Source organism: Nothoprocta perdicaria, unplaced genomic scaffold, assembly GCF_003342845.1.
Source record: "Nothoprocta perdicaria isolate Ctin4 unplaced genomic scaffold, notPer1 scaffold_379, whole genome shotgun sequence".
In the NCBI taxonomy this organism is placed as follows: domain Eukaryota; kingdom Metazoa; phylum Chordata; class Aves; order Tinamiformes; family Tinamidae; genus Nothoprocta; species Nothoprocta perdicaria.
This window is the reverse complement of record NW_020455620.1, coordinates 274975-297255: the sequence shown is the minus strand read 5'-3', so window position 1 is coordinate 297255 and position 22281 is coordinate 274975. Positions and strand designations below refer to the sequence as shown.

At 34.3% G+C, this 22281-nt stretch overlaps 1 protein-coding gene across 2 annotated transcripts in view; it reads right to left on the bottom strand.

Annotated features, from left to right (window-relative positions):
- The window catches only part of EML5 (echinoderm microtubule associated protein like 5), a 92758-nt gene that overhangs the window by 24126 nt on the left and 46351 nt on the right, over window positions 1–22281 (bottom strand). For both annotated transcript variants that reach the window (XM_026044696.1, XM_026044697.1), the window contains exons 14-27: window positions 20196–20382; window positions 18428–18533; window positions 16925–17018; window positions 16157–16257; window positions 14183–14385; window positions 13141–13252; window positions 12110–12237; window positions 11236–11377; window positions 9156–9308; window positions 7926–8057; window positions 7031–7119; window positions 6242–6418; window positions 5010–5211; window positions 3396–3522 (exon numbers count right to left, since the gene is read on the bottom strand). In XM_026044696.1, coding sequence (XP_025900481.1) covers window positions 3396–3522; window positions 5010–5211; window positions 6242–6418; window positions 7031–7119; window positions 7926–8057; window positions 9156–9308; window positions 11236–11377; window positions 12110–12237; window positions 13141–13252; window positions 14183–14385; window positions 16157–16257; window positions 16925–17018; window positions 18428–18533; window positions 20196–20382 — 1953 coding nt within the window. The remainder of the gene's footprint in view (window positions 1–3395; window positions 3523–5009; window positions 5212–6241; window positions 6419–7030; window positions 7120–7925; window positions 8058–9155; window positions 9309–11235; window positions 11378–12109; window positions 12238–13140; window positions 13253–14182; window positions 14386–16156; window positions 16258–16924; window positions 17019–18427; window positions 18534–20195; window positions 20383–22281) is intronic.

Sequence of the window (22281 nt, the reverse complement as noted above, 5' to 3'; positions counted from 1 at the left end):
ATAGCTCACAAATCTTTATTTTGCTAAGTTTATGGTGAATTAAACAAAAATTCCCCATTTTTTAATTTCAATTCCTCTTGGTACAGCCATTCCTATCTAAGGGACATGAATCACAGTATCCTCCCACTGACAGGGAGGAATAGCGAAGGCCTCTGAGAAAGCAGAGTAGGAACACTCTGGTACTCCCCAAAACACTCTCCCAACCTCCAAGGAGCAAGAGGTGCTTTCCCAATTAACTATCCATGATGGCTTTTTCTTTTGAGCAACTGACTTAGCATAAAAATACATAAGGAAAGAAAATTTCAGTAAAGGATATAAACGGTGGCCCAAATATTCCTAAAGCTATTAAGACACAACTGACCTATTTTCCACAAAAATATCTTGTAATAATGTTTTTCAGATATACAAAGAATTCAAAGTAGAAAAGCGATGCTTATCTACAACAGTCAACACTATTTCATCTTTTTTATAGAAATTCAAATATTCCAATACCAAAGATGTATTATGGCATTACTACTTCACTGGGAAATGTAGAGGTGACCCTAAACAATACAAGAGATCCTTAAAACAGATATGAATTTGAGTGAAAACTTAAATTCTAACACCCAATTTTTAAAAAGACTAAAATTTAAGATTTCAGTGAATTTCTATTAAGTCAATTGCTATAGCGCTATCATGTCTTATTTTCAAAGGTTATCCTCTCTCACTTCCTCAAGGGAGTTAGATGTTAAATTCAGAATCTTTTAATTCAAGCCAACCATCTGATGATATTTTTGGATCATTACATCATGTAATGCTGATTTATATTTCAGACTTGGACAGAATGTCTCTCCTGTCATCATTCTTTCATTGGGAAACTTCCAATAAACTGAAAAAAAATTTATAAAAACCTACATGAACAAATAAAAATAAGTTTTCAAACAAAAATATTTGTAAAAATCTATAGAGTAAGAAAAAAATCATCTCAAAAGCGTTTACCGATGAAGTGTTGGTATATTTGCCACTTTAGGCATCTTTGCTAACTGTATTGCAAGGACAGAAGTGATAATCTAAGATACGTCAAGCTAAGTAGGCTGAAATAGACTTCAGGCTAATTCAACCTGTAGATCTTCCAGTCGCATTTTTCCTTGCTATCTAACAGATTCAGCAGTACCTCTGTAATGCTATCAATAATTCTCTTCATTCTCATCATCAGTGGGCTGCACTGGAATAATGTAGAATAATTTTACAGCCAGCATTTCCTGGACACGTGTGCTCTCTTATACAGCATAAGATAACGTAACTTAACTCAGTTGTTGCTTTTAGTCATGTAAGCTATACAATAAGACTACAAATAGCCCTGTGTGGAACTTGGGGCCTGGTGTGTAGCAACAGCTATTTCTTCCACTCATCTTTAAATGCCTTTCTACAACTTCTCTTCTGGTTGTCTCAAGCAGCAAACAGACCTAAACATTTAAGGCTTCAAAAATATTTACATGATTTTCTAATGAATTGCATTGATAATATCCCTGCCATAATGAGTACCTCCCCTTACCCTCCCACAAAAGTGGCAACATTATGTTTTGTCTGAAGACACAAACAAAAAAAAAGGGACTGTTGCTTAGAGATGAGAGCCAATTCAAATACACATCCAAGTGGGTGTGCTAAAGCACTGTCTTTTTCTCCTAGTGAAACTGCTGTGGCAATGGAGAGTCCTAAATCTCATTTGCCTTCTGCTATTATTGAAGAAGAATTATCACTTCTCCAAAAACTGAGACTAGAATAATAGCTTCAGAGAGCAAAAATAACACTTTATTCAGATGCATATTCCAGGAATTACATTTCCATTTTGGGATGAAAGGTCACTGGAAGGACTAGAAGCAAAAGCCCTAATTCACTCCTCCACAAAGAATCTCCCCATCAACCAGGTTGAAAAATGTTGTAGTCTGTTTCTGCGCACGCTCTCTTCCTGACTGCATAATACTTTTGCTCTTTTCTGCAGAGCTTTAACAGAAATGTACTTTTTTATTCTATTTTGGACCTCCATAACCTCTATAAGTGTAAACAATGTCATACGTAAGTCCCCAAGAAGTTTGTTTTGCTGTTAGACGTCTGCTTGTGTCAAGCTGTTCCAGAGACGCTCCAAAACATCAGAAAACACAAGGTAAGCTCCGATCTGCTCCTCTCATACATATTATTTAGTGTCCATTCCATCTACTGGCTGTGTACTGGACTTTGTCCATTCATATTCTTTTCTACTAGGTAACAACCTACTGAATTATTTATCACTAAATTGTTAAAATATTCACATCTATTTCAAAATACTCTTTCAAGCAATTCAGTTATCAAAAGATGGTTGATCCTTCACTTTGTGAAAATAAACTTACCTCACTACCCCCTGCCTTCATATGAAGCAAAAAGGAAGAAAATAAAATTTTTTAAAAATTAGTGTCTGTAAAAGTAGACCTACTAAAACCTTTATCAGCCGTGCACAATATTAACTTAATTACACCAGAGGTTACGATGCATACAGTTAATATATTTTGGTTTCACTCTTCAAAAAAATTCTCTTTACCTCCACTTGAAGTTTTATGTCTCCGAACTTTCAGACCCTTTCCCAACAATGAAGGCAACGGAGTTCCTTCATCAACTTTTACATTCTGAATCAGAAATTAGTTACCTTACTAGAGAATTTACTTTAACATTCTATTTGAAGCAGAAAAATGTAACTCAACTATCAGAAACTCAACTAATCAGAACAGAATTATTGAAAGAAATCCAGAAGGCTTAGTTTCATTTAATAAATAAATAAATAAAAATAAACCATGAACTGTTGATACCACATACATTTAACATACAGAATATACTTTTTGTGAGGATCATGCATTGAAAACTGAAAAGTACTTCTGTGGACAGAAAGTTTCAGATGAGAAAGTTATCTGGACAGGGAAACAACACATGAGGTAGTTTCAGATCAATTTGTTACAGTTGGGCAAAGCCACCTAGAACTGAGAGCTACCTTACAATAAAATAATTGTAGGTGCCAATGACTATAATGTCACCACTAGTTACCAATAGGCAACAAAAAGTTCCAAAAATAACATTTTTGAACATTTTGATACTTTTGAACAATGGCAAATAACTCAATTATCTTAAGAAATTCTCCAAACATAAAATAAATACTTCAGTGGTAGTATTCTGTTCTCCAACATAAAAAGGATGTAGCCTGTCCCTGAAGGCAAGACATTTGGTAGACAATCTTCTCTTTTTTCTCTTTTTATAATGCATACCCCCCCCTTTTTTACACGCACATCCTTTTTATTTGTATATATGTTCAAAGATAATTAAAGTTTATTATTAATCATCTTCAGAGATTGTTTTTCTTTTCCTTAGTAAAACTGTAAATGAGCAATTACCTTTCATCTAATGTTGGCTCCTTTTGTTGCAGATGAGGCTTAATTCCAAACATTGGCCTAATGTTTGTTGATAAGGCTTTGATGGTGTAATTAATTTCATTTTCCCTTGTCACATCACTGTCATAGCCTAATAAAAATCACAGGGAGAACAGTATTAAAGCAAAACGAGATATAAAAAAATAAGAAATAAATTTGTGCATCTCTCACTAAAGTATTGCACAACAAGAACAACTACAGCGTGCATCATTAATAGCATAAAAGCACAACTGAAAGGAAGTAAATGGGAATGATCAGCCCTCCAGAAAGGATTCTAAGAAAACAATCAGAACACAACAGAATACCCTCTATATCATCTTTTAAAATTGGAAAAAGACTATCAGGGAAGATGGAAGGGGCATTCAAAGCTACCCCATTCTCCTCAGCTGGCTTTAACTCAATCTTTGCAAAGCACCTCACGACATGGGAGCTGCGGTTAAACTCTGGAAAGTTGGGCACCCAGTTGTGCTCAGTTTCAGGATCCACTTTTTAAATGACAACTTTTCAATGGTATCCATAGCGCTATACCTAGTGCCTATATAACGTTTAGAGTCAAGCACATCAGTATGACCCTTATTACAGTAAACATGGCAAAGACGTGCTAACAGCCCACGGGTAGAAGCTGAGCAAGAGTTGTCCAGATTGTAATTCTTGATTCAAGTGGCTGAAGTTAACTAAGTTCCCCTGTGGGTAATCGCATTCTTTTGTTGATGCAGCCTTTAATACTTTAAGCAGTAAGATAGTGCATTAAAAAATCTCCTCCAATGAATGCTTAATTTCTCCAATATTTGATATGCTTTAATAATAATAATGTTGTAATATATCTAAGATGTCTCTTTGTCATCTAACAGATTTCAGAGAAAAATGACGTAAAACTTACTGTACATCATATTTATAATTTAGCTGAAATAATTTTCAAATACTTGAAGACTATGATTAAAATAAGGAAGAAAAAATTGGAACAGAAATGTAATTCTTTAGGAAGATTTTGGGCACAGGAAGTCATGGATTTATAACATTAAATATAAATATAAATATAACATTAAAGGAAAAATTAAGCATGTCAAAAACAACACAACTTAATTCTATGAAGTATAATTAATACTTTATAATATTATTAATTTTATAATATTGCAACACCTTGTTGTATGATATGAAGAACAGTTGACTTTGGTCTGCTATGATATCACAAGATAATTATGTTCTCATATGGCACAGATTTCAACATAATTTCATATTAATAATGCCATAATCAAAAATGCCATGAATTTACTTTTCTATAGATTTCTGGAAGTCACATTTAATTGGCAAGGAAGTGGGTTTTTTTCATTTTAAAAATGTAAAGATTCTTTTCATATATTCTAACCCAAAACATTAAGTGAAGCAATCCATTTTCATTTTCTTTACAACAGTGTTTTGGTCCTTTCTTCAAACAGGGAATTTAATTAATGTATTTGAAATGTTTAAAGCAATTATATGTGTAGCTTTATTATGTCCATATTACCAGCTTTCCATTAACAAATAAAACAGTTTTCTGAAGTCAGGATAATCCAGGCGGTTTTATAAATTATTACTGACCCCCATCTTCTTCCGAATCTAGATCAGACTCTTCACTGTCACACTGCCTGCTATCCCGATGTCCTTCCATCTCATAAGTCCACAGCATTAAAGAGGTGTCTGCTCCTCCAACAGTAACCAACAAACTGTCATCATAGGTCCAACGGACATTTGTTACATGGGTACTGTGGGCCACATACCTCTTAAATTTTCCAAACTTTCCCTAAGAAAGGAGAGGCGGAAAAAGACACATAGCAAAAATTAACCAGTGTTCTTGATAAAACAGAATTGTGTTACCAGTGCACATTCTTAATGTCTTCACACTTTATGCTTTAGGTGTTTTGCATTCGGATCTATTACACAATTTGCCAAATTTTTCTCCTATAGCAACTTCATGAAATGTTAAGCATTTTTCCACCAGTGGGATCAGATTTTTTTTTTCCCACCAAGAAGAAAACACTTCAGATGAAAAAACTGCTGTAATTTGAAGCAAGTCAACACTTAACTGATTGATCACATAAGAATCTGCTTTAAAATGGATTCCAGCAATAAACACTGGACTCTTTTTCATTAAAAATATAATAAAATCTAACAGATTAAGAATAAAATGCACCCGAAGTATTTCGGATCTTTACATTGCTGACATCAATGACATAATAAATATTCAGAAAATATTCACTGACAAATGCACAAGAGAAGTAGAAAGGTCCTAGAAGAGCAACAAGAAGAATGCGCTTTGCATGATCAGAAAATATTAAAGTTATTCATCTTGGAAGAAGACAACTGAGGCAGACAGAATGGAGGTCTACAAAATAAGTGAAGAAATAAGGAAGAATCGTTCATTGTCTTACCAAAAAAAAAAAAAAAAAAAAAGGAAAAAAAAGAGTGAAGGAGGCCAAAAACTACATTAATAAATCTACATTGAGCACATGAATATCTAAAACATTTTTAATAATTGCCTGACTCACATAATGCTTACAGTCTGGTGTAATATCACTAGATGCCTCAGGAAAAGTGCAGTGGGAAAGACATTTGTCACTGGACAGGACACTAGACAAGACAGATCTCTAGTCAAAGCTGGAACGGTCATTGTTATTAACCAAAAGTTTAATCCACTGCAAACTGCAGTAGAATACTTAATGCATTCTTTGAGCAAAAGAACAAAAGTTTACAAACAGTACTTTGTTTATAGTGGTAATTTTCTACAACTTTATTAACCAATGTTCTCACTCACACAGCTGAAAGTTACTTACTTTAGCAGGGTACCGAAACAGTTTCACAAATCCAAAATCATCTCCTGTAGCTAACACTTTACTATCACTAGTGAGGCAGGAAGAAGTTACATCTGTGACTTCACCGATTATTGGCCAAATTCCTTCACAACAGGAGCCCAGAACACTTGTCCAGGATGCCCAGCCAATCTTTTCTACCTACAAAAACAATCTGTTTGAGACAGAGCACGTTTTCCCAGGCAGTTTTCTCCCATAACTGATTTCAAGAAAAAATCCTTGGATTGTAAAATGTCATCCAAAATATCATGTTATTACTCTTTCAGATTTCATTTGAGACATTGATTTAATCCCTATTAACTTCTACTTTCAAAGTCTCTAGAAGTATTTAAAATGACTTTTGACATTACCTACCCTTCAAAGCTAAAGAAAACAAATATTTTTCAGCCTTACACAATGCATTATTTTGAGTATCATCCATATTCACTTTGCCCTAATATTAGTCCTCTGATATTGCAAAAACAATATTACAGCTACTTTTGTCTCTATAAGCTACTTTTGTCTCTATATACACTAAGTATACTTTACTGCATTATGATATAATGAGACATGAGTACTCCAGAAACAAGGTTAATCATCCTTGTGACATTATCTGAATAGACTGCTAAAAAAGGACAAAGAACAGCAAATGCTCAGAGAGAATATATTTGAAAAGAACAGTTATAATTTTGAGTATCATTCTCTATTACATGACAAAGCCTGTTAAACCATAACCAAAGTCAGAAAACAAAAGATAGCAGATGGTTTCCTCACCTCCAAACTAGGAATTGTCTGTTTCTTTCCACGAGGAGCTTCAAAAAACAACTGCTCTTTAGCACCAGTGTTGACTTGTAAAAGTTTACCTATAAAGGGTGTTACATATTAAATTAATTAGAACATTACATTTTACTAAACTAAAACAAAACACTTTGTTATGATTCTTTTTTGCTAACAACATTCCACAAACTGTTTCCATTTAACAAGCTGTTGCATATATAAACAGTGAAACTAGAAGCCTGTTTTTCTGAAGATCTGAGTCTTTTGATCCCTTACATTTACATTCCTTCCTTCTCTCTCTGAAAACTTCCACAATGCAGCACATTCTCCTATTATTTAGGATAGTCCTATCAGATGGTAGACACCATACACTGAGTGCAATTCAGAGCTCATCTGTGCTCCCTGGATTTGCTCTTTGGCTTGAAAAAAACCACAAATTCCAGGTGGCCACAGGCTGTTTCCAAAGAACTGAGTTCTACTTGCCTGTATAATTTGTTCCTGAGAAGGATTCTTATTAAGGTTTTTGATTTCTTCCCATTTTCAAAATTCTCAAACTTAATTTCTATCACTCTTCCAGGTTTATTTTGAAATGGACAGTCATGCAGCCTTGTTTTTACATAAAACAGCACTAAAATTAGTGTTTAAAATGACTGTACATTAATATCCAAGAATAAAGTAGCAAAGACAGTCTTCCTTCCATTTTGGTCAATATGCAAGGATACCTAATTCCTGAGCTACTGATACAATTACATTTGCTGCATTATACAAGAGGATATCTTTTTAAGCTGCAGGAATGTATCAACGGCACCACAAATTCATGCTCCAGATGTAATTTACAGTGATTCAGTCCATAATCAAGTAGATTTTTAGAATTCAGATAAATGCTCTTTACCTCTTACATCCCAGTCCATGTGTGTTATATAGCTAGAGGCTCCCTTGCAGATTCCGACTCGCTTACTGCTCATTACATTATAAATATCTACAAAGTTGTCACACGATGCCACAGCTAAGTACTTTCCAGCCCCTAAAATACATCAGTAAAAAACACAAGGAATTTTCTTAATGTTTTTAGTAATATTAAATTACTTTGGAGAGCCTAGCTATATTCAACTTAGCTTTCTTTGAAATAAGTTTGGCAATTCATACATAGCCTCTGGCAGATGTGTTCCTATCCTGTAAGAATAAAATTTTGGTGTTTTTTATCTATCAAATTACAGTAATATCTTATTACTGAAAAAATAATTTATTAGATGAAAGTTTAAATCATTTCTTGCACTGTGAGGGCATTTCTTGCACTGAGTGGCAAGGCTCAGGTAATCAATGTTGCATGAGGATTTATATCAGTTATTCACATCATATTTTGACTACAGAGGAATATTTTCACTGAAGTAACACCAACAACTTAAGCCACATACGTAAATCCCCTACTAAGAGTTTAACTGGTAAAAAAAATGGTATTGCTGGTGTTGCTAAGCACTGTAGAGGGGGGAAAAAAGGAAATGGCAATACGATATTCTGGTATCTCTATTTCAAACATTCTTATTAGCCAAAAATAATCTAAATGAAGGGCCAAAATGATACATGGTTCATACTGCAGAACAGCACCATCAGGGAAGTTGTTGGATGTCGATTTAAAATTCGACTGTTGATTTTAGGAGATTACTTTGAGTGAGTCTATCCTGGTAATCTTGCCCTTAAACAAATAATATGCAACTTTAATGCCAATAACATTTGAAACATGAATATTAATTTTATTCTTTTTTTACGAGTAAACGAGTATTACAAATCGCTCCCTTAATGTTTTAAAGAGTATCTGGAAAACACAAGAAGAGTATTCTTACTCTTACAATGGTAAGAATATGATTTGGATTATTGTGGTTATATTTTGTTTCTTTTTCCCCATAGAATAAGTGAAGAAAGACACTTCATCAGAACTACGTATTTGCATCATGCCCTATCTTTAACGCATTTTATTAGCCCATTTGAGGCAGCCACAGAATAAGGCTAGAATATTTTTAATGAAGTACCCAATATTCACAATGCACATCCTCATGATCAACAATGAACATAAAGTTTGCTTAAAAAATCTGGATAGGAAAAATCTTAATTTTATATCACTTACCAGGAGAAAATCGGATCTCTGAAATAACATCTTTCCTGTGGTGAAAGGAGACTAGATCCTCTAGAGTATCTGCATTAACTATCAAAAAACTTCCATCATTGAGACCTACAGCCAATCCCTTCCCATCAGGAGAAAAGCAGCAACATCTGCCTCCTATAAGGAAGGAAATATGACATTCAGGTTCATTTACAATAAACAGTCCCTCTTTTAGATAATACTTCTACATTATTAAAGAAATAGTGTTTCATACCGTCTACAGATGAATGAAACATACCATGCTACCAAGATCACTTCCAAGTTCTACATTGTAAAAGTCCACAGAAGCTACTGGTAAATCAACAAATATACGTACATACATATATATACATATATAATGTGTGTGTGTGTGTGCGCGCGCGCGTGTGTGTGCGTATATGTATACACACAGTGTATAAATATATACATCCACACATAAGAAAAACATCTTCATTAGATTTATAAGCCCATTAATCAACATTTATTCCTCAGTAGCTCTAGGTGTCCCTGCTGGAGCAGGGAGGTTGGACTAGATCATCTCCAGAGGTCCCTTCCAACCTTAACCGTTCGGTGATTAATAATCACTATTTCCTTTATATTTCTAATTTGCTCTCCTTGTAAGTATCTGATCCCAGGTGTTTGCTGCCATGTGCCCTATTAATAAACACACAGTTGGAAAAGGCCTTCTTGACTCAGTGAATCCACTTGTTTGCTATCATGGTCACTCTGACACATAGTATTTCTAATACGCATGTCAATATTCACTTGAAAAAGTTCAGTTTTGAACCTAAATGCATTTGTAACCAGTTTATACACATTTTTTTCCCCCATTTGGGATTTCCCATTAGTTTAAATATTTTCCCTACTACTTTTCCTCTGATTAACTTATAGACTATAGTTATAGACTATATTACTGTCTATAACTTATAGATAGTAATCCTTTACTTTGCTACGCTGATTCCATCCTTATCTATCCTACAGGTATAATTATCTTCAGCTTTAATTCCAACTGAACACGGATGAGAAGTGTAAACCAGAAGTATTCTGACCTTTTAATTAACTAAATACTTTAGCATGTCCTGGGGGGAGGGAGAAAAAAAAAAAAAAAATAAGTGAAGAAGTTGTTCTTGACGTGGAGATGGATCTTCCTGTGTTTCAACTTATATCCATTACCCCTTGTCTTGACACTGGCCACCACTGAGAAGAGTTTGGTCCCTTGCTCCCTACATTCTCCACTCAGGTATTTGTACATATTGATCAGATCCCCTCTCAACCTTCTCTTCTCCAGGCTAAGCAGGCCCAGCTCACTTAGTCTTTCCTCATACAAAAGATATTCCATTCCCTTAATCATCTTGGTTGCTCTCTGCTGGACCTTCTAGAAGTTGTGCGCTACCCTAATCTCTCAGTTTCCTTAAGTCAGCTGTTTAAGGTAATAGACTAAAACAGCTCCCATAAACACGAATACAAACCCACCCTGCACAAATGCCAGGCCCGATACATAACAAAGGTGAAAAGAAAACTGATTGCTAAGGCAAAGTGAAGTAAAACATCAGCTCAGCCTCCAAAGCTGAGGCAAACCCAACCAGGCAAACTACCAAGACAAAGGCAAAATACACCAGAATTAAGATAATTCGGCCTAGATTTTGAAAATTACTTCACTCCAATGTTCCAACCAAGCAATCTAGTTCACATAACAGTTTGATCTTCCTTCCAAAAACGTCTGGGTTTCACCCACTGTTAAAAATGTTTGCAATACTACATGCAAGATGGCAGAATTATGTTAATACTTCTATTTTTATGTATTCACTGAATACAGTATTCAGTGCATTTGTAAAAATTCACCGATTTAAATATGTTATGATTGCACATAATCTTGAGCAACATTACACACAAATCTTCTGTACAGATTTTTTTTGCAGGAGGGCTAAATAACACACTTGAATAGAATACCAATAAAATGAGTGAAGAAAGGAATTCCTTCATATTATTGCTTTTACAAGATTTACAATGCTGGTAAATGTCAAATGAATTCAGTTAAATCTTTTTTTCATACCAAGTATCTTACCCTTCTTCAATTTGCGAACAGCTAACATACAATGGCTAGGAGATAAATCCCATATTCTTAAGGTTTTGTCATCACTTACAGTGGCACAAATAGGTAAATGAGGATGAGTAGCTAGACCCCAAACTTCCCCCTCCATGTGACCCTAAAAAAAAAAAAATAAAACAGATAATTTCATATTAAAAATTAGGGAAAAAATCCTAAAAGGAAGAAATAAGGAAAACTATAATGAGAACATACAAATCTTTGCAGAATAACAAAAATACTTCCAAGTAAAAGCAAAGAAACAAAGAAGCAATTAAAAAAAAAAGAAAAAAAGTCCTACACTAATGCTCTTAATTATACTAATTAGTCCTACAGAAAATTATTCTCTGTGAAATAACTTTCACAGGCATTTAACTAAGGTTATAATATATGCTTTAAAAATCCATTTATTTACACACTACAATGACCACTCATAAATGAGTTAAACCTTTAAAAAATTTTACTTAAATACTAAAGGAAGTCATATGATGATATTATTTTGTGAAAATTGTATTTTATTTAGTATATTTAGTTAGCAGAGGGAAAACTGAAGTTTTTTTTTAAATAGGTACAAAGAAAAAAATGAAAATAAACCTAAAAAAGATCACTTCTAAAGCAAAAGAAGTGATTAATAGCCAGAGCAAATTACTACATGAAAAACTGAGCCCTATGTTTTGTTTAGAGACAAGTCTATTCTAGCCTTAATTAAAAAAAAAAAAAACACTATGAAGCAACTTTAACAACTACCTTTGCCAGCAATTAAATTATTAATTTACAACACTCTTCACTTGAAAACTAAAATAATAATTGTAGCATGGAGTATTTAATTAATTAATTGTCATTTAACAGGTACCTGAACCAGCAGTGTTATTGGTCCACTTTTATCCACCTCCAATATTTCACCATTCTTTGTGCCCACTAAAATATGACCATGTCCTAAAGATATGGCACGTATAGAAGGATTATCTTCTAAGAGGAGACCTATTGAAATGTGAAAAGACAGAAGATTTGCAAGTGTGCATTAGCTGAGGATTATTCAGCACATATGCATTACATTCTTACTTTAGAAAACAATACGCAGTATGAAAAAATTAAAAATACATTCTGGCATGTAAGAATTTGGGGCTATTTAGCAAATAAATTCTTTTTCCGCATAATGAAGCTCTTACACCAAGCAATTGCTAATGATTTTTCTGCTCAACAGATTATCTCTGAAATTTAATCAATCTGATTCATTGGCAAACTTAGTGAAAGAACATGCAACAGTTATATTGCTCGTGTTCAATACCATTTATCATATACATGAAATGTAATTTTAAGAGAGAGGGAGAAGAGCAAGAAAACTATTCAGAATGTCAAATAGGAAAAACTATATAAGCAGTAAAACCAATAATAAATGGGAGTAACAGGAAGGAGTGTTCAGGAATTATTTCAGCACAGATATGCATTTACAGAACAAGAAGTCACCAAATGCACTAATGCCTTATAAAAGTAACCACAGTTCTAAATTCTATTCCTTTTGTAGACTACTCCTTAAAAAAACAGGACAGAACAGATAAACTCTGTTATGTTTCTAATCAGGAAGCTTTATTGTCACTTTAAAAACTTAAAGAATTGAATATAATTAAGTCCGGTTTAAATCACCTCATTTGGGCAGATTAAAACTGAAGATCTGCCCCTATCAAATGTACAACCAAACTACCATTATGTGATGTTCCCCTCCCACACACATCACAGAAATATGACTTATTTGGACTGAATAAAGCTTTAACCAAAATTCTTTTAGTATTTATCATGACAAATCTGGATTGCCAAGGCAATTCCATAAAAAGAGGAAAGTATTTTAAACAGTATTATAAGAGAAAGAGAAGTCAGATGTTCTACCTTTAGACCCAGGCGCCAAAGCAGCCCTTTTGATGGCGTAGGTTTTGAGACAGCGCTCAAAGGTATCGTCCCAGAGAGCTACTACCCCATCCTTTCCACCAGTGACAAATCCCTGACAAAATAAATAAATAAATAGATAAATAAGTTAGTATGATTTCATTATTTTTACTTATTTTTGCAGTGATTTCTGCCAATACTGACAATGGATGACATGTAATTATATGCAATGTATGTAATTATATGTCATTGAACTACAGATGTTCAAGATGAAAAAAATCAGGAATAAAATGAGCCATTTCTCCTTTATTTTTAACATACATACAGATATATCAAATACCACGATCTCATCCCCAGTGACCGTTCACATACAAGCTCTTAATGTTACCAGTGTGATTTATTGTTTTTCACTTAGGAAGGTTAGCTCAAATTAAGAATTTACAGATAAGTTAAAAATGGTCATGCTGCAACAACTCACTACAGCACAATAACTTACATTATTACCCAAACTTAAAAGATGATCAATTTTTAGAATATTCTAATTATTCTGGTTAAAAAGCATCCCTGAAGTTACCAAGTGAGCTCGAGCAAACTAAATCTCAGACATCCATCTGCTAGGCCGGCCGTGCTCCACACAAACCATCTTGTAGTAAGAAGTATGGCAGGTTCATGTAGCGTAACAGAATTCTCCTTTGCAGAGGGTTCCTTGCAAAAATCTCAGACACAAAAGGCCATGCACTTCTTTTTCCCCCCCCTCACTGTCATCCTCAGAGTATCACAGTCAGTGGGGACTCCAAGTTAAGTGGCATAGCACAAAAAAGGCACATCTACTCAAAGCACTACAATAGCACAACAATGAATGCATATCTTCCTGCTTCTAAGAGAATTCTTTCTGAATTGTGAATTATTTTTGAAGAGAGGTAACTTGAACACCACAATTCAGTATAATGAATGGCTTCATTTCTGTTACAATTAGCAAAAGAAAAAAAAAGTCATTTCTTAAATCTAAATTAGGTCTTACGTAATATCCTCTCAGTTCACTTACTTTTTCTAATGCATGCATGCTGAACACAGGACCATCATGTGCTTTGACAGTTTTTATGAGAAATACGTCTCTCCAAATGCACACATCCCCCGTGGAAGTCCCAGAGAAGGACATCTCTTCAGTCCAGCCATACACTGCACACATCATAGTGTCACTTCTTCCCATTGCCCCAATGCAGCCCTTTCTCCCTATGAGTCCTCCTCCTAGTTTAAAACAAAAAAGAAAGTCATCAATTATTTGCTTGCAATTATTTTCAAACAAAATCTATAAAAACAACTTTACTTAGAGCAAAGTCTTTTTTCTTCTTCTAGTTAACTCATACTTCTCTCAAAATAAAACTTGAAAAGATTTCTCACGAAACACTTATTTGACACTTTTCAAGATAAAGTCTTGCTTTTAACTTACTAGTTGAATTGGATTTGAATATGTGCACAAATCCAAATAGACATAATATAAAGAGAAAGTGTATCCATAAACTAAGATTTAAAAAACACACACACACACAAAAATTTCACCACACTTCCAGAGAAATTTCCAGAATTAAGATTTTTCAGAGAAATTCCTAGTGGAATGAACTTGAAAAACAACAATGTTCACATCCCTTTCTTGTCATACTATGCTTTCAGTGGCAAGATTTCTAATTTTAATTTAAAGAGTTGCTATATAGATGTCTAGGTGATAAAAATGTATCTACTGTGCAAGCTTTAGAATTCCTTATAACACCACGATATTCTAAAATAATTTGACACGTATAACACATAGTAATTTCTGGGTAGGAAGCCAGATTTAGATTTTCAGGATTCTCAGAGAGACTTCATGTGTTATATAAAACAGAATCACCTCAGGATCTAAAATTTCATCTCATTCTCCTACACACACTGCAGTTTCTTGGCTTCTCTGTCATCACTGAAAGTGATTAAATTCAGTCCCAAGGGCACCCACCAGTGTCACTTCTCACCTCAGGTGCACTTGCTCTAGTGCAGACCTCTTCCAGGGCTCGTTAAGGGGACCAATTCCACCCCTTGTGATGACACTGCTAGGGGTAATTTCGCAGTGACTGCCTCATCACTGGACCTGTTTCTGTTCTGCACACACAGGGCTTTAGCATTATACAAATCTGTCTGCTAACGTGTTTTTTTTTTTTTTTTTTTTTTTTTTTTTTTTTTTTTTTTTCCAATGCACAATCACTACAGTCTTATTTTCATAGTTAAGACTTCCTTCTTAAGGCCTCATTCTAAGCGATTTACAGTAATTCTCCTCCCAAACATTTTATGGTAATTCTCCAGTAAATATTTTTTGTAACATAATAACTGATATAGACTTCAGCAACTCGCCCTCAGGTAATTGTTGCTGATTTCTACTGGAGCCTTTAAATATGAAAATTAATGGCACTATTTTCCTCAGAGACCTTCCTCACAAAAAAATGCTTTAGCAGAGACTCATCTGGGCTGATGTGCTTTTTGAGATTCAATACAATGAAGTTCAGCCTAACACTGGGGAATAGCTTCTCTTACTGCACTAAAGCAAAATTTTTCAGGCAGATAAAGCAGGCTGCTCGTCTTCATTTTTAAATAAATAGGTTCTAATCACTGCAGATGAACTCACTTAAATTACTTTGTCTGAATTTCTTTTTGAGGACTTCTATCACCTTAGATTTATTTATACTTTTTATTCTTTTTGATATACACACTCAAACTGTCCTTCTCCCAAAATTTGTTTTATTATTTTAGAGCAGCTCTGCAGCATTTTGAGATGTGTGAGATTATTATTATATATAAAAATAAACAGTAGAAAAAATATGACCTTTTTTACTTGCAGTTCATGTTACTCTGAATAGAACGTGGGCAAAGCTAACTAATAGAAAGTGTCTCCCTATAATGTATGATACACACCAAAACAGATGCTGTATTTTAACTTCAAATAACAGAAGAAAAAAGCTATTATCATGAAAAAATTAAAAATATTTTTCCTTACCTGCTCTACGCCAGAATTTCATGTGCTTAATTCCAACTGTAATCAATTTATCAGGCATATAAGGATTAATCTTAACAACAAAAATCTTATCTTTACTGCCCCTGAAATACAAAGCAAATATACTATTTTAATTAAAAATATATTTATTCCTATTTTAAATGCACAATCTTTTACCTTGATAATGTATCCCTTCTCTATCTTGCTGAAGTTTATGCCCATATCACTAAGAAAAACTTCTTTTTTTTTTCTTTTAAGTGAGAAGTAGTAGGGAAAGTCAAAACTAAAATCCTGAATGCTCTTCTATTCTCATTCACCTCCGTTTCCAGAATAAGAATGTGATTATGCTACTTCAGAAAGCCACTAGGTGGCATTTTCTTGGAAACAATAAAATTAAAATACTTAAACCACAAATATATAGTATCAGTTAGACTTCCAGTCTATGGAAGTGTATGGAAAGGGTTTCCAGTGTATGGAAAGGGTTTTGAAGTGTATTTTCTGAGCACATCAAACAAATATAAGTGATTTGTTTTCTATGTCTTCTCTCAGCAGATGAACTGCCACAGCAATTCCTATTGCCTCTATTGCACTTTCATTTTTTTCCCAAAAGAAAGTTTTAAGGCTGTGCTAAAGCTATTGCCTATATAAACTGAGAAGTGAAGGGACCAGCAAGTTTATTAATTATCTAACTATAGTTCCTCAATTAATATTGTTAACTGTCTTTTGAATCTAAATCTAGGTACAAATTTTAAAATGAACTTAAATTCCTACCTTACTGCTGAAAGTTTCTCTCCTTTCTTCCAATCCCAGAGTACAATAGTATGGTTGTCATCTATTCCAACAGAAGCCAGGCGTTTCCCATCCGCTAGAAAAGTAAATTTATGATAAGAGAGTAGATAGATAACATTAAGCCGCAATTATAAGCAGCTAGATTAAAGAACATTATAACTTCATAAATACTACTTCAATATACAACGTATATTAAAAATAGATAAGTAATAGTATCACATGGTGTGCTTAGGGGACATTTGCTAGATTTAAATTAGAGCAGTCATTTGGATGGAGTTTAGGATTTTCTTTAAGAACTCTACATGCCATGTAACCATGAAGAATTGACTTGGCAAACACCTCACGCTAGACACTTAACATTATCACAACTATCATTCTTAGACATTTGAATTATCCTGTCTGGAAATGGCACTAAGAACCTCTGGATCTGAATTAGATCCTTTGTTCCGACAGTTGTGGACACAGCTGCACAAAAGCCTTCGACACGGGTTGTATCATGTGTATTCTCTGTTCACTCTGGGCATCTCAGTTCATTTCTAACAAGGAAATTAATAAAGCCATTTCTGGAAGTTTATGAAATAGTCCTAAGTTTGGTAACAAAGTAAAATCTTTCAGCAGCTCTGAATGTGTGCCATATGAATTTTCAAGAAAGATTATTTGTGCATATTTCAGAATAACATCTTTTTGCTACATATTTGTCTGAAATTGCTAAGCATTCATGCTAGAAATTGGGAAATGACATTGGGACAATGTCTTTAAAAAGGAGAGCAAAGAAATGCAAGAAACACCGAAGCATTCAGCTCCAGTACTGCTTATTCTTTGCAGTCACATACGTTCACTTATGAGATCAGAGGAAGATCAAATCATTAAAGAATGTACAGAGGCCAGTGGAGGAGAAAAAGTTTAACCTGGGACAGAAATTCAACATATGGTGGAGAAATCTCAAAAGATTTAACTAGCATTCTCTTATTGCAGTATGATGCAGGAAAAAAGAGGAGGTTCAGCTCCTTCCCAGAAGGACTTCATAGTGGGACTTCGGGATGTCTCAGCGTACTACTTGGTAGGTTTCCAGGATAAAAGTACACACCTGATCAATTGTTACTATTTTCCAAAAATAAAAACAAAAAATAATAATTAAAAAAAGAAAAAAATACTAATGCAGATGCAGTATTTGAGAACAGGAAGCCTGACCAACACATGAAAAGAAGAAACACATGAAAAGGTGTTCAGCTCTCACACAGCACAGAACCTTTCCTTGTGGTTTACAGTATGCAAGACTATACAGTAGCACTGCTTAAGGAATGATCATTCCAAGATCACATTGGAGATTAGAGTCTCAACAGGATCCCTCTCTAGGGTTCAGAGCCTCAATACAGCACAAAGCAATTCCCACTTCCTCAAAAGAAATGAGTAGTTTGCATTGTCATACAGAAAAGGAAAATTGTAAATAAATAAATTGTAAATAAATAAATAAATACTTATTACCTGAAAAATCAACAGCGCAAACACCATATTGGTGATAGCCCTTTAATACTGACAGTGGTTTTATTGTTTCTGTATCCCAAATGTGTATTGAGGAATCTCGACCAACCTGGAAATATGAATAGTTATAAGCATTTTTCCATTTAATATTCACTTCAGTTAATTAACCTTTAAAAAAAAACACTGCATTTTAACAAACACTTCAAAAAGTATTTGAAAAAAGTCACATGATGATCTTCCTAGTATTATTTGTTCCGGCTAACAGTATATTATTCCCTTTCCTACCTCACATCTACCATGCCCAAAGGTGGCCATTTCTTCCTTCCAAAGATCTTTGACATATTAATTACAATTAACTAATCTTACAATAGATTCAGCTTGTGAAAAAACTTCATTGATTGCACTGTGGCATATTTATTCCACCAACTACTTCTCAATCAATCATTCCTTGTCTAAAAATAAAAGGCTATTTTTATTGTTTGTAAGCTACTCCATGCTTCAGAAATCAAGGTGACTTCTGTTATTTCTGGTGTCATGTCAAGTAACAAAGATTCTGTAATTCGGATGCTATTGCAACTTTCACCTACGGAGTTGTCTTCAGTAGGCTGGCACTAATTCAATTAACCTGATAGGAAGGAACAAAACACAGCTTATCCTTTTCCAGCAATGTTGGAACATACAGACATTGTGAGCCATTATTTACAGGACAAGATGGACTGCAAAAACAGAACATCATTCCTCATTGTTGAAGACAAGAGTGGAACTGAAGATAAGCTGATCCTGGTTTTGTCGCAGATGTATGTAGTGTTTGTAAAGTTTTTTTGTAACATCCACTTTCAGGAGGATCTGAACTTGTGTTGTAAAATGCAAATGTCCTCCTTGCACAGAAAATTTGACTACCGCATTATCTAATTTTATTTTGCCTCATCAGTGTGTTTTTGACAATAGAAGGTACTTTAAAATATAGAAAATCCTTGCACCTTTTATTCATGTTCTCTATTACCCCCAAATTAAACTGAACTCATTTTCACATCTATGTTTTTAATTCATACAGTAACCAATACATTTATATTTATCTTAAGCATTTTTATACAATGAATAGTACCAGCAAAAAAAGAGTTATGTACAGAGGTTCTCCAATTTTCAATCTATAACAACGACGATGACAATAACAGCTCAAGCTCAAATGTCAAATCAAATCTACAAGTCCTGATATATAAACATTTATAGGAAGAATTCTTTATCAGAAAATGAGAGAGGGAATAATTACTTCAAATTACTATCTAAAAAAGTCAAAAATAACTATTATAACTATAACTATTGTACCTGTGCTGCATGTACAAACCATAGATGGCTTGGCTAGAAATGATAACCAGCAATCCAATACACAACTCACTAAACTGGAATATCAGAATATAAGATTAACAGATTCTCATAGTTATGATTCATTTCATAACTAAGAAATCTTTAAAAATTGGCTGCATACTTCCTCCTAATTGTAATCCTGCAGCAGCAATATAAATAAAAACATAAATCTTTTCATAAATGAAGAAGAGGCAAAGAGCCTTCAGCCAAAGACACTTATCAGAATCAACATAAATAAACTGGAAAAATATATGTGCTACAGTTCTTACCATGTTTCCACCTGCAAAAGAAATACTCTCCTTAACTGAATAAATGTAGACTGGAGCCTCTTATCCCCAGATATACGTTTCCATATCTGATGTGGCACAGCAGATTCTCATTGCAGAGAAGCAAACGTGCACCCTACCTGGCCTGTGGCCACGTAGTCCTTTAAGGGATGAATCGCAAGGCAGAGGATGTCATCGTCATGGCCCAGATAGAAGCGTTGCGTGTTCTGCTGCCGGTTGTACACCACGCCGACGGCCGCGACGTGGTACACGATCTCACCCGTCTGGGTGTAAAATAAGTTGCTTCGACAGTCGTAACCTCTGTAACTGTAGGAAAAAAAAAATTGCACATCAAAGTCACAATCAGATTCAGTAAATACTTAATAAGATAAAAACATACGCAAGATGCAGCGGACATATAAAAGCTCACATTACTTACCAATTACTGTGTTGCTATTTTAAGTTTTTTAAACTTAATATTTAAATATTTTTAAATATTGCCAACCTAATACTAATTTACCATTTTCAGCTATTGCTCAGAACTCAGTACCACTAGCAGGAAAATAGCTGCTATTTAAGAGTTGCTCTTCCCCTCAAGTTTGGAGAAGGATGTCACGGCTATCACTTTTTCCAAATCACATGCAAAATTCAGACAAGCAACATGTATACAATTTTGAAAATGTTCAAAATAGTAATTTTGGATATCTCTTTACTCCTATCTAAAATGAAACCACAGAGTTTCCACAGGAAAAAAAAAGTCAAAACAGATTTCATGAAATTTAAGGTTTCTGCAAACTTCCTATCAGGAAGATAAAGTTTTTTCTTTTTTCTCCTTTTTCTAAATCAATTTATTTTCTGAAGAAATTATCTCCTTTCTCAGATAGCATGAGCAGGCTAATTTCCAGTTAAGGTCCTTATGCATTGCCACAGCATGCATACATATTTCATCCTACGTATGATTAACATTTAGTGTCTCATCACAACTCGGGGGTGGGGAGCAGGTGGGAGATGCGTCAAACACCAGGGTCATATTTTCAAAAGTAACTTAAGATGCTCAGAAACCTACAGAGAAATCAACATACAAACAAGATTTTCAATGGTACTTTTGAGAATTCTGTTCTAGTCCTCAATGGAAGCAATATTTTAAAGTGCATGAATTAAATTGGTTTCTTTCTTTCTTGTGATATAAACAAGGCTCTATAAATTCATGAAGCATTCTGTTTCTATGCAGTTACTTCCCTATTTAATTTCTTCCTGTTCTACTTCTTTACAGATCTTTGCTAAAGTCAACATTTTCATAAAGATGCAAACAAATTCTGATTACATTTCTAAATGCACAATTACACTTACTGGAAAGGAATGATTATGTGTAGAAGATGCCTGAATGTGTTTGAATTATACTGATTTAGGGATCATAAAGTTCTACCTGAGTGTTTCTGCACTTAACTACTAACAAAATAAACTGAAAAAAAATGCCAAAGATGATTAGCAAGTCATTCACAGCAAAGAACACAACTAATCAGTCAGCATCTGCAATTCAAAACTAACAGAAATCTCTAATGTCTGTGTTACAAGATACTTCTCAGGATATTAATTATTTTGCTTGCTTAAAATCATGTACCATCAGAACAAATTACATCTAAGCAGAAAACAAATGCAAGATCTCCTTTTAACAGTGCAGTTCTTTATGGTGTCACATAAGATGAAGATGTAGCTCTACAGGTAGCATTGTGGAAATGAAAATTCAAAAAAAGTTGTAAATTTTTATTGAAAAAAAACAAAAACAAACATTACCAAAGGAATTTATACACCCAAACGAAGTCACAAATCCCCTAAGACTCAAGTTGAAAAAAATTCATATGAAATTTCTGTGAATAAACCTGTGTTCTATGTTACAAGAGAGACAGTAAGTAGTAGAAGTTGTAAGTTATTTCTGGAAGAACAGAGGAAGTTCTTCTTTACTGAGGAAGTAGACTACTGTCTACTATTGGAGATTCTCTTTTAAGGAATCACCAAAACTTTCCTGAATAGTTACCACTACACAGCTTTGGTTTGGCCCCGGTCAGGCAGCCTTTCAATGCCCCTGAGCATCTGGTCCCCACCAGGTCTTGACAAAAGTGTCTCTCTCTGCCCTTCAGCTCTGAGGCTGAGTTACGTGTCTGATCTCCTTCAAACTGACCTGCCGTTCAGACTCATGCTACAGGTGCTCTCTCCAGCCATGCTTCA